The 13,033-nt window shown below is 41.8% G+C and overlaps 1 protein-coding gene across 1 annotated transcript in view; it reads right to left on the bottom strand.

Moving 5' to 3' along the window:
- Window positions 1-791: 791 nt before the first annotated feature.
- The window catches only part of LOC127008552 (allatostatin-A receptor-like), a 79,330-nt gene continuing 67,088 nt past the window's right edge, over window positions 792-13,033 (bottom strand). The window contains exons 5-8 of the mRNA XM_050880727.1: window positions 9,071-9,240; window positions 7,070-7,267; window positions 5,857-5,996; window positions 792-1,875 (exon numbers count right to left, since the gene is read on the bottom strand). Of these exons, the coding sequence (XP_050736684.1) occupies window positions 1,521-1,875; window positions 5,857-5,996; window positions 7,070-7,267; window positions 9,071-9,240 (863 nt within the window). The 3' untranslated portion in view covers window positions 792-1,520. The remainder of the gene's footprint in view (window positions 1,876-5,856; window positions 5,997-7,069; window positions 7,268-9,070; window positions 9,241-13,033) is intronic.

Raw genomic sequence — 13,033 nt, 5'->3', positions numbered from 1 at the left:
TGCACTTTTAAATATATATATATATATATATATATATATATATATATATATATATATATATATATATATATATATATATATATATATATATATATATATATATATATATATATATATTTATATATTAACAGTTTCCACCTTCACCTACTATCCTATGTTAATTCCTGCTGCGCCATTTCTATCCACTCCTCTTTTTCCATAATCATAATTCACTGAGTAACTATACAAACGCTGCCGCAGTAGTCTCTTATGTACAGGGCTGCGGCGAGGTCCTCTCTCCGGGGACCATGAACAAATCTTACTCGCCTACAAGACTTAAAAGACATAAACAAGAGAAAACTCCAACACGACGATTAGGGCGACAACTTTGTATAACCACGGGGCTACGGCACACTCAGGGGAGGGACACAGCAGGGGCAGGGCACGGGGTGCAGGAGTGGACGGGAAAACTGGCCCCCGTTACGCATGGGCAAGGGACCAGCTTTCCCCAGGCGTAGAGGTGTAAGGGGAGGCAGGGGGAAGGTAGGTGGGGAGGCAAGGGGATGAGGCAAGGTAAGGCTAGCATGCGGGGCTCAATAGCATAGTAACCTTACCTAAGCCTTGGCCCAGCCTCCCCGTGACGCTCGGTCAAGGTCACGTCTTGAGCATTGTGCACACTGAACAACTAACAAACAGTACACGGTATTATATAGTTACTAAAGGAGTGAACAGCACGTGCGTAACCCATCCCCACAACCTTGGTCAGGGGGGATGAGGGAGGGATGGGGTGGGGTGTGAGGGAGAGGGTGTGAGGGTCCTGGTGGTCCTGGGTAGCTCGTTCCGTCTAAAGACAGGTCGATGTATGGAAAACGCTGCAGGATTCTGGCGTGCAGACAGCTGTCATGCACACTTCTCTTTCCCTCTCTCTCTCTCTCTCACACACACACACACACACACATACACACACACACACACACACACACACACACACACACACACACAAACACACACACACACGTCGAATCCTTGAACTTAACATTAAGATAAAGAGACCAAAAATTAACATGGATCAGTAAATGGTTTATCGCTAAGTGTAATATGTATACGTATTAAGATTCATGTATTGTAGTTGTATTTACAAAAATATATATACTTTTTATATATTGTATTCACACTTCGAAACACTTCGCCAATAAAACTCTTTGAGAGAAACATCAATGATCGTGGCGCCGGTGCCTCTCCTCCCTCGCAACAACAACTCCCCAAAGCTCGTCCTGTGATGTGTTCTCGCTGCAATAAACAGCAAAAGTCCACCTCGTTAGCTAAGTTAAAGCAGCTCACTCGAGTCTTGCTGTGCGGAGACTTTAGGGTGAAATGGAGAGGATATGGGTGGTGAAATGGGCTGGGGATGTCGTGGGGGCGGTAGTGAAGGGGTATGACAATGGCGGTGGTGTCGGCGGTGGTATGTTAGGGAAAGGAGGCAGAGGAAGGGACAGGGAGGTCTTTACTCCTCAGACGGGCTAGGAGGCGTCAGGTGTTCGCTATTCAGGGGCCAGACTCGAGTTGCATGACGTGTCCGTAACTCCCCCGCCACAGTTCGGAGTGCTGTAGCCCAGGAACCCGACCTCCTGCACATTGTTTCCCGTGGAGCCGTCCTCTCTGGTGGCGCCGTTGGTGAAGGAGGTGGTGGTGGTGTTGCTGGTGGTGGTGGCGTGCCGTAAGACGTTGGCTGAGGGACTGAGGTGCTGTGAGCTGCTCATAAAATGAGTCATGGGCATGGACTGAGGGCTGCGGCGAGGGTTGATTGGCCGGCACTCCTGCGACCTCTCGTCCGTGCGTCCGTTTACTGTCATCCTTCGCTGAGGCCCGCAGGATATCACCTTCCTGAACGCCTTCCTGCGGGAAGCGAGAACAAGTATTGCTTAGAAACGAGATTGTACTCATAGTATGAACTCCTCAGTAGCTTACCTCTGGGCGAAATGGACAGAAGAACGAGAAAATATTGTAAAGACATCAGTAATTTCTTGTAAAATTCTTACCATCTCCCAGTCGAATAGTTTTTGGATGCTGCAGGAGAACGCTAATGCAGTCCAGCTTATGTCTCAACACGTATAAAAATAACGAAAACAGCAATCCCATTCAGTAACAACACGAACTCTTAAAGAAATGGTGCTTGTGTTCTGTCTCAACATTTTGCATATATGATTTTGCTGGTGGTTGTTTTTATTGAAACAATAAATGTTTTGTTTTACTGCCCGGGAAATGGAAAACGTACCAATGCTGAGTTTTGTTTCACGTCTTTTTGTGACGGACATTATTTTGTGTTCCTTCTTTGAAACAATCAATAAGGAAGGTTCAAGTCTTGAAGAGTTCCGGATATGTTGAGCTGATGGATAAATGTACGATTTTTTTAGGCTGCAAGGAGATGGGGGGCTGGCTATGGAGCTTGTTATTAGGGAAGCATAACCGTAGGCTGCAAAAACTTGTATGTGTTTGTGTCGGGCTGGCAAATAGGGGAAGCTTACCTGTGAGATATGTGACTTGCATTTAAATGAATGTTTGATTAATGGACCTGCTGATGCTGTTCGTGAATAGGCTAAGGCTAGGGGGTTCTTGGGACTAAGAAAGGGTTGTAGGTCGCTGGTTAATAGGAGAGTTATTTGGAAGGTCGGTGCATGAGGTACAGAACTGGTGGATAGGGAAGGAGTTGTGGTGAAATTATAGGAGAGAATTATTGCTTCATGGGACTTGTGAATGTGAAAAGATTGTAAACTATTGCAAAGGTTGGTGAGTGACGTAGGAAAACTGGTAGACAATAAGGAAAGAGTTGTCGGAGGAAAGAGATGTTTAAACGGTACGAGTTTGCTATAATAGATGGAGAATATAAGAAGGCTGTTGATTCAGGAGATTCTCTAAATATGGAAATAGGTGAATGTAGAGCAAGTCGATTTCTCAAATTTGATATAGTTTTGTTGAGTAGATGTATGTTTGGTATACACTAAAGATTACAAGTAACAGCAGCTAGGCAAAATGTGGGGACAATGTGGCGTCAGAGAACAGAAAAAAAAGATGATACTGATATGAAAAAAAAAAAGTTGAGGAAAAGTGATATAGTGAAAAACCGTGTCACCATATAACAAAAGAAAATTTTCTCGTCAAAATTGGAGAGAGAGAGAGAGAGAGAGAGAGAGAGAGAGAGAGAGAGAGAGAGAGAGAGAGAGAGAGAGAGAGAGAGAGAGAGAGAGAGAGAGAAGTAAATCCAGAAAAATTAGATATGGATAAGGAAAAATGAGAGGAAGAAAAAAAGAAAGAAAGAATAACAAGAAAAAGAAAGACATAAAAAGGAGGGAAGAGAGATAAAGAAAGAGGGAGAGAAACAATGAAGGAAAGAAAGACAAGAGAGAGAGAGAGAGAGAGAGAGAGAGAGAGAGAGAGAGAGAGAGAGAGAGAGAGAGAGAGAGAGAGAGAGAGAGAGAGAGAGAGAGAGAGAGAGAGAGAGAGAGAGAGAGAGAGAGAGAGAGAGAGAGAGAGAGAGAGAGAACAGAAGACACTTTTTACCCACCTCCTCCGAAACACACACAAACACACACACACACACACACACACACACACACACACACACACACACACACACACACACACAGGGAGGGGGAGGGGATACTGTGAGGTTCCAGCCGTACCCAAAGATCTGTCACTATGGATCTCCGATTTAATTCGAGGATAATTCTAGCTGGCGTGAGTCCAGCATGTAATCAGACCTTGGTAGAGAACATCATCCCCTACACGCGCCTCCAAACATATCCTGCACTTACCCCGCCCCCTTAAAGAAGCCTACACGTACCTAATCCTACCCCACTTGAAAATCACCCCCTCGCATACCCCAGACTGAACCCCACCCTTCACCCCACCCACCCCATGTAACCCCACCCTGCCTCACAAGCCTGACCCAAAGTTAACTACAGCCAATTAACAGAGCCGCCCAGCGAGGGACGCACGATTGGTGAAGGCGTGTAATTAACCCAAATGGGACGTGCTGGGGAGGGACGGAGGAATCTCATTAAGGTCCATAAAAGCCTCGAAATCAAATTCTCGTTCTTGATTCTCCACTCTAAGCGGCTCCGAATTAAATTTGTGCCATTGGCCGTGACGTACTGTGTAGGAGGAGGAGGGGAGAAAGTGGAGGAGGAGGAGGAGAAGGAGTAGGAGGAGGAGGAAAAGCGGAGGATGAAGATGAAGAGAATAAGAGGGATAAGTAGACAGGAAGGAAAAGGAGGATAATTAGTAACTGTTTATTTTTTACGTTTCGGCCTATGGCGCCCGTAGGCTCTCTTTGTGGGGCCTGATGGTCGGCCACAGCCCGTTATGGCGCAGGCAAGTGTTTACAGTGGCGCCACCTTGCTTGGCTCATGCTGCTCCTCCTAGCTTATCTTTGAGCCTCTCTTTAGAGCGAAAATCTAGCATCTGGGTGGATATGTGGTCTTCAGGACAGCATGTGGGCAATTTTAATAATTAAGCCACTCGGTGATGACTAAAAAATACCAGCTGTGGCGGCGGGCAGGACTCGAACCTGCGTCCTCCTTGACGCGGCGCCGGCAGTCTCACTGTCTCCCAATAACTGTAAAAATGACAAGAAAAAAAGGATCCGAAAACTGATAATCGATGTACACAAACCAAAATAACCCAAATAACAATAAAATTTACCCAAACAGCAATTTAAGAAAACAAGTAAAGAAGTGGAGAATAAAACGAAACGCGAGGTAAGGGCGACAGTGAAAAATTACATTCCGGACCAACATAAAAAAAAAAAAAATGTAATAGCCCGATGTAGCATTTTAATTGGTATGAGGCAAAGACCAACGAAAAGAGAAAGTACTCAATTAAGAAACTCCTTAATTGAAGACAAACATGACCTAAAATCTCAAGAACTGAAGAAAAAAACCCCGCTCGAACAGAGACGTCCTTAATGAATGAAAAACCTGCCCTAAAATTAACACCTAGCGGAACATACTTTTTTTCTCCTCTCTCTTCCTTCTCATCATCATCATCACCCATTATCGGCCTCCGGAGCAAAGACCTCTCCCAACGTTTTCGAGGTCTCTCAGATATATATATATATATATATATATATATATATATATATATATATATATATATATATATATATATATATATATATATATATATATATATATATATATATACTATATATATATATATATTTTTTTTTCTTCTCTACTCCTGTCATTCACTTTCCTTTCCTCCTTTTATCCGTATATTTCTTTTCTTCCATCCATCTTCATCCCTTCACCCCTTCATCCCCACCCCTCACCTTCATATGTACCGTACCCCAGGTTGCCGGCTTCTTGTGTCTTTGTTACACTTGGTAATATTCTTTCCATTCTTCTTGGTTTAGCTCTTACCTTTTCCTCCAGAATTTTGCGAGGCGTAAAGTTTCTGAACCATTTGTTATGTCTGACAGGATACACTAACATGTACCTTTGTTCTTAGGGAAAGCTGCACGTTACTCTTTATATTGCTGATATGTTTGCCAGAATCATTTCACCTTATTCCTGTGTCCTTGCTGGTTCTTTTTCCGTTGGCTGGGTTTATACTAATAATTTGACCTAGATAGTGTATTTATTCCTTCGTTTGAATATCTCGTTCGCGACCAATTTTATGTTATCCTGCCAGCTAGTTATCAAACATTACCTTCGTCTTCTTTTTATCTTCAAGTCAACTATAAAACTTTATATTTTTAGACTCGATTAATGTTGTAAGCTTTCCCCAGAATCACCCCTATTCTGACGATTCACCTACCTAGTAAAGTCCTAACACCAGAAGCGAAGTACATTTGGAGTAACACCTGCGTGAACTCACCTGAAGGGGTCAGAGAGGAAGGCGTAGAGGATGGGGTTGACGCACGAGTTGATGTACGCCAACACCTGCGCCGCTATCTGCATGATGATCTTGAGGGTCGTCATCTGGTAGAGGCCGAGAGACTTCAGCAGTAACACCAGCTGTGACAGAGAGAGAGAGAGAGAGAGAGAGAGAGAGAGAGAGAGAGAGAGAGAGAGAGAGAGAGAGAGAGAGAGAGAGAGAGAGAGAGAGAGAGAGAGAGAGAGAGAGAGAGAGAGAGAGAGAGAGAGAGAGAGAGAGAGAGAGAGAGAGAGAGAGAGAGGGAGAGAGAGGGAGAGGGAGAGAGAGGGAGAGGGAGATGATGGAGAGGGAGATGATGGAGAGGGAGATGATAGAGAGGGAAATGTAGAGAGAGATAGAGAGAGAGAGAGAGAGAGAGAGAGAGAGAGAGAGAGAGAGAGAGAGAGAGAGAGAGAGAGAGAGAGAGAGAGAGAGAGAGAGAGAGAGAGAGAGAGAGAGAGAGAGAGAGAGAGAGAGAGAGAGAGAGAGAGAGAGAGAGAGAGAGAGAGAGAGAGAGAGAGAAATTAAAAATGTGACATCAAGAGTGGTAGGTAATGTTGCTTTAATTATCAGGGTAGCTCATTTTTATACCGATGGAAAATGAGGAAAAATTATTGCACTTCAAAGAGCTTTTCGGTGCCTCCCTCCCTCCTTCCATTAGTTCCCTTCCATCACTTCCTTCCTTACTCACGTCTTATATATTTACCTTTCTTCTTTCCTTCATGCGCCTTCCTTTCCTCCATTACTCTCTTTTTCTGATCCTTACCATATATACTTCCTTTACGTATCATCTATCTGCATTTCTTCCTTCCCTCCATTATTTTCCCTTCAACTGCATCTGTCTTTCCTCAAACACTGTGTCCCTCTCTTCTTTCTTCCTTCCTTCCTTACTTGCAATATTCAGCATTCTTCTATCTACCTTTCTTTCCTTTCTCCATTGGTTCATCATTCTTCTATACATCTGTCTTCCATCCTTCCTCCACCTGTCTATTATTTATCTACCTTCCTTCCCTTGCTCGTATCCCACTTGTCATCCATTCTCAACTTTCCATTCCTCATTCTCTATATACCTCTATCATTCGCTAAGGTTCCCTCCTCTTATCCATCTATTTCATTCCCTCCATCCATCCACTTTACATCCCCTCATCCCCCCCCCCCCCACACACACACACACCTGTATAGGGAACCAGCACACAATAAAGGTGACCACCACAATCACCACCATCCTCGTCACTCGTTTTTTGCCCCGCACACTCTCGGCGCTGCGGCTTCCCCCCGGCACCACTCCGTACCACAGGCGGTTCAGGATCATGAGGTACAACACCACGATCACTGCGAGGGGCACGAAGTACATGGTGGTGATGAAGCCGATCTGCAAAGACAAGGAGAAATCGGGTAATTATTTACGGGAAGAAAGGAAGAGTATATATGGGAAAGTGATAAATCTTAGGCCATTTTTCTCTGACGGTTTCGGTTGTCCAGTAACTGTTTCCAAAGTCCACAAAGGAAATTAGTCGGCTTTTCATTACTGTTTTTCGTTCGCTAGGCTCTTAAAACTACCCATGAAAATACCCACAACCTCCACGAAAAGCCTTATCAAATGTGGGTGTGTTAGTCCCAACATGATTGAGAATATGGTTCTCAGTATAACTAATATTTTGGATAAAGTGCAAGGGAGAAAAGCAACTTATCTATAGACGCAAGATAAAGTGGGGTAATAAAGATTGAGGAGAGGAAGGCATCGACTAATATCTGAGAGCGTAATGGAAATGATCATTACTTCGAATCAGGGTTTACGGAACTGTAATAGAGGGTGACGGAATTATTGTGCGGAAGTAAGAAATTGTGTAGGAAAGGTTGTGAGGAGGAAGGCAGCCATTACTACCTCGCTAAGTAATGGAAATGAGTATCCTTACGATTCTGTGTATTGAGGAAATATCGTGGTGCTGTGAGGAAGAAGGGTGCCGTTGATATCTTATATAGAAAAGTGACGGAACGGAGTATAAGTATGAGGCCGCCGGATGCAAGAATAGGTAGACTCTATTTAGGAAACGCATCTTTTGAGACGACACAGAAATTGGTATTCCAAATGATGTGCGCAGAGCATGATAGAACTGAATAAAGAATGTTTTTTGGTGCGGAAAAATAATTCGAATGGTGGATAATGTAAATTGCGAAAATATTGTGACAAAAAATGTGATCCTATTTATGATCAGAGTTCCCGGAAGGTCGGTTCTTATTAGCGTCTCGGAGGAAAAGGAATAGAACTGTGTAGGGATTCTTATTGCAGGTCAGAGAGAGTCAGGAATAAGGAATACTGAGATATCCGATACAAATATGTCAATATATAACACGAAAATTCTTTGAAGACAGAAGAATCTTGAATATGACACGCAGACAAGCCATAACGGTAATGAATATACAAAGACCCTGTAATGATTATGAACAAGAAAGGGAAAATATATAGGCAAAAATAAGGGGGTGATATTATTGGGTAGAGGCAAGAAAGTGAAGAAAAACGGGTAAGGAGTGGAGGTCGTGGAGAACAAGACAGAACAAGCATTAATGACAAGACAGTGGTGGAAGACAAACAGACAGACAAACATACATACGGTAAATAGACATAGAAAAAAAAAACAGATCACGAAAAAAAAAAACGTTCTGAACTCGCTTGTAAATACAGATGATGAGGAAGTTAAGAGGAATGAAGGTCGTGGAAAACAAGATAACAGAAGCAAATATGATAAGACAAAGGTGAGACAGACACGCTAACAGGTAAAGAGACAGATCGAAAAACAACACGCTTAAATCACGGAAGAGAAACATTCTGAACTCCTGTGTGAAAACGGGTCAGGAGAAATGAAGGTCACGGAGAATGAAGTAACGCAAGCAGAATTCATAAGGGGAGGATGAAAGACAAACAGACAGACAGGGAGACACGCAGACAATGATAAACGGAGAGCCAGACTCCCCCCCACACACACACACACTTGTATAGCAGAAAAATTAAAACATTGAACTTTCACGTCAAAACAGGGAGGGGAAGGTGGAATAGAGGTCACGGACAACGAGATAACACGAGCAGCTGACAGACAAACATGCAGAAAATAATAAATAGACAGGCAGGAAGAACAAACCCTCAAAACACGGAAAAATATATGCGTTCTCAACTCACGTGGAAAGCCATGTGGTTATAATCTTCATCGAGAAAGCCACAATGGATGTACACCTTCCCGTCATAATTCTGCTTCTTGATCCCGTGGCACAGGTACAGCGGGATGCAGGAGGTGAGAATGAGCACCCAGCAGCAGCAGATGGCGTACAGAGCGTTTGCCTCCGTGCGTACTGATAGGGAGAGAGAGAGAGTGTAAAAGTTGGCCATTGAGAGACCCAAAGGTGGAGGATGCGAGGGAGATATAAGAGAGGGTACGAAGGCGAGGGAAGAGAATGAGGGAGAAGCAGGAGTGGGTAAGAGGTGAAGAATAAGGGAGTAGAAAAATGGGACAAAAAAGAGGAATAGTTTAGGTGGAAACAGTTCATAAAAGAAGGATTTTTTGGGGGGGGTATGAAGATGAGATACTCCTATATAAGATTGAAGTTAAGGGTATGGGGATAGAAGCTGGGAATGAACATGTGTGTGTGTGTGTGTGTGTGTGTGAGAGAGAGAGAGAGAGAGAGAGAGAGAGAGAGAGAGAGAGAGAGAGAGAGAGAGAGAGAGAGAGAGAGAGAGAGAGAGAGAGAGAGAGAGAGAGTGTTACATAGAATTACATAGAAAATCAGACCACACAGACCCCATGGTCCAGACTAGGTGGTCTGTCCTTAAACCTAAGTGAATCTACACTAATCAGATGGCTCCAAAACGTTGCTTTTTTACTCTAGTTAAAATTAAGTTCAAGGAAGTGACGGTCGAGCTTGTTTTTAAAGGAGTCAATCGTGTTACACTGGACCACTGCCGGTGGGAGCTTATTCCATTCTCGCACTACAACGTTGGTGAAGAAAAATTTGGTGCAATCTGAATTTACTTGTCTACATTTGAGTTTTATGCCATTGTTCCTCGTTCGCAAAGTGTCATCGATCATAAACAATTTTGTTCTGTCTACATTCGTGAAACCATTAAGTATTTTAAAACATTCGATCAGTTTTCCTCGGAGGCGACGTTTCTCAAGAGAGAACATGTTAAGGGTGGAAAGCCTTTCTTCGTAGGATTTGTTGCGCAAGGAAGGGATCATTTTTGTTGCCCGACGCTGAACACCTTCTAATTTAGCAATGTCCTTTGCATGGTGAGGAGACCAAAAGTGTACCGCATATTCCAAGTGGGGTCTGACTAAACTATTGTAGAGCGGAAGTATTACATCTTTATTCTTGAATAAAAAGTTTATTTTAATGAAGTCCAACATTCTGTTCGCTTTATTTGCTGCATCGATGCATTGATGTGAGAATTTGAGGTTTGACGCGATTTTGACCCCCAGGTCCTTAACGCATCGAACGCTTGTGAGTTTAACGCCGCGCATTTCGTAATCGAACTTTTTATTTCTTGTTCCAACTTGAAGGACCTGGCACTTGTCTACATTAAAGGGCATCTCCCATCTATCCGACCAAGCTGAAATTTTGTGCAAATCCTCTTGGAGGCTTTGCCTGTCTTCGTCAGTGAGAACCGAGTTACCAATCTTTGTGTCGTCTGCAAATTTACTAATGCGATTATTAAGTCCAACATCCACGTCGTTGATGTAAATAATGAAGAGCACTGGGCCAAGAACCGAGCCCTGAGGGACGCCACTAGTGACCGGCGCCCACTCTGAGTTAAATCCGTCAATCACTACTCTTTGTTGTCTGTTGCTCAACCAATTCGCGATCCATTGGTTTACTTGACCGTCAATACCTATTTGCTTTAATTTATAAAGTAATTTATGATGTGGGACTTTATCAAACGCTTTCTTGAAATCAAGATAGACTACGACCAATGATTTGGTTACGTCATAAACTGAGAAGAGGTCGTTATAAAAGGTCAATAGATTTGATAGGCAGGATCTTTTGTTACGGAAGTCATGTTGTGAATCCCCAATTAATGAGTGGCTTTCGAGGTAACTCACAATTTTGTCTCTAATTATGCTCTCAAGTTAGACTAATGGATCGGTAGTTACCTGGTATTTTTTTGTCTCCGTGACGGTGTCACGTTAGCCTTTTTCCAATCCGAAGGGACTATGCCTTGTCGCAAGGACATATTGAATACGGTTGTGAGGGAGGACAGTATTTCGCTCTTTGTTTCTTTAAGCATTATAGGATATACTTTTATTTGTTTTAAGTGAATGGAGAGCTTTAAGGACTTCATCGGTTGTTATTTCAAAATTAGGCAATGCATGCTCGAGATTTACATTAGTACTGGTGTTGGTGGTAGCGGGAGGATGACTGTTAGTATGAAACACCGAGAGAGAGAGAGAGAGAGAGAGAGAGAGAGAGAGAGAGAGAGAGAGAGAGAGAGAGAGAGAGAGAGAGAGAGAGAGAGAGAGAGAGAGAGAGAGAGAGAGAGAGAGAGAGAGAGAGAGAGAGAGAGAGAGTGTGAGAGAGAGAGAGAGAGAGAGAGAGAGAGAGAGAGAGAGAGAGAGAGAGAGAGAGAGAGAGAGAGAATAAGTGCAAAGGGAAAATGCCACATCTTTCTCTAAGGAAAAGGAATACAGTCAGGACAGGAAAGAATCTCTGGTAAAAATGAAGAGAGACGAGATTTTTATTGCATCAGACGCGGAGGTTGTTGAAAGTAATGAAAGACAATGATTTTTTAATGAAGGAAGGAGATGGGAGAGGGAGTACGTGGGTGAAGGAGGCTAATGGAGAGAGAGAGAGAGAGAGAGAGAGAGAGAGAGAGAGAGAGAGAGAGAGAGAGAGAGAGAGAGAGAGAGAGAGAGAGAGAGAGAGAGAGAGAGAGAGAGAGAGAGAGAGAGAGAGAGAGAGAGAGAGAGAGAGAGAGAGATCATAACACTTCCAGTCGACAGCACGTTATATAAGAACACAGTGTATTTATGATTGGGTTCAGTTTTTAATTACTTGTCCATAACGTAGAAACAATGTTGTTTGATGTTGCGCAAAGCTTAAAAGCTTTTAATTAGGTGATATCATTTGGCAAAAATGTTCAATTATAATAATAATAATAATAATAATAATAATAATAATAATAATAATAATAATAATAATAACAATAATAATAATAATAATAATAATAATAATAATAATAATAATAATAATAATAATAATAACAATGATAATTAAAAAAATATTAATATTGTTATTATTATTATTATTATTATTATTATTATTATTATTATTATTATAATTATTATTATTATTATTTGTGATTTTTTTTCTTCTTCGGTGTGTGTCTGTGTGTGTGTGTGTGTGTGTGTGTGTGTGTGTGTGTGTGTGTGTGTGTGTGTGTGTGTTTGTTTGTTTGTTTTCTATGTTGCTGTGTAGTAGTCTTTTTTTCTGGTTTGTTCATCTATCTGTGCCACACCCTTCTGGGACTTTCCATTATTCTGTTTGACGGGATTTTACACATGCAGTCACTCACACCTTGCCACACACGCCAGAATACCAGAATCATTCCGGAAGGCAAAATATATATATATATATATATATATATATATATATATATATATATATATATATATATATATATATATATATATATATATATATATATATATATATATATATATATATATATATATATATATATATATATATATATATATATATATATATATAAATATATATATATATATATATATATATATATATATATATATATATATATATAGATATATATATATATAATTTTTTTTTTTACAACAAAGGAGACAGCTCAAGGGCACAAAAAAAGGAAACAATAATAAAAAAAAGCCCGCCACTCGCTGCTCCCCAAAAAAGAATCAAAAGAGGTGGCCGAAAGAAACGTCAATTTCGGGAGGAGAGGTGCCCTGATACCCTCCTCTTGAAAGAGTTCAGGTCGTAGGAAAGAGGAAATACAGATGAAGGAAGATTGTTCCAGAGTTTACCAGCATGAGGAATGAAAGAGTGAAGATGCTGGTTAACTCTTGCATAAGGGGTTTGGACAGTATAGGGATGAGCATGATTAGAAAGTCGTGTG

This window comes from Eriocheir sinensis, chromosome 38 (genome assembly GCF_024679095.1).
Source record: "Eriocheir sinensis breed Jianghai 21 chromosome 38, ASM2467909v1, whole genome shotgun sequence".
Lineage (NCBI taxonomy): Eukaryota > Metazoa > Arthropoda > Malacostraca > Decapoda > Varunidae > Eriocheir > Eriocheir sinensis.
Note: the sequence above shows the minus strand (reverse complement) of the source record. Positions and strands in the feature narration are given on the sequence as shown.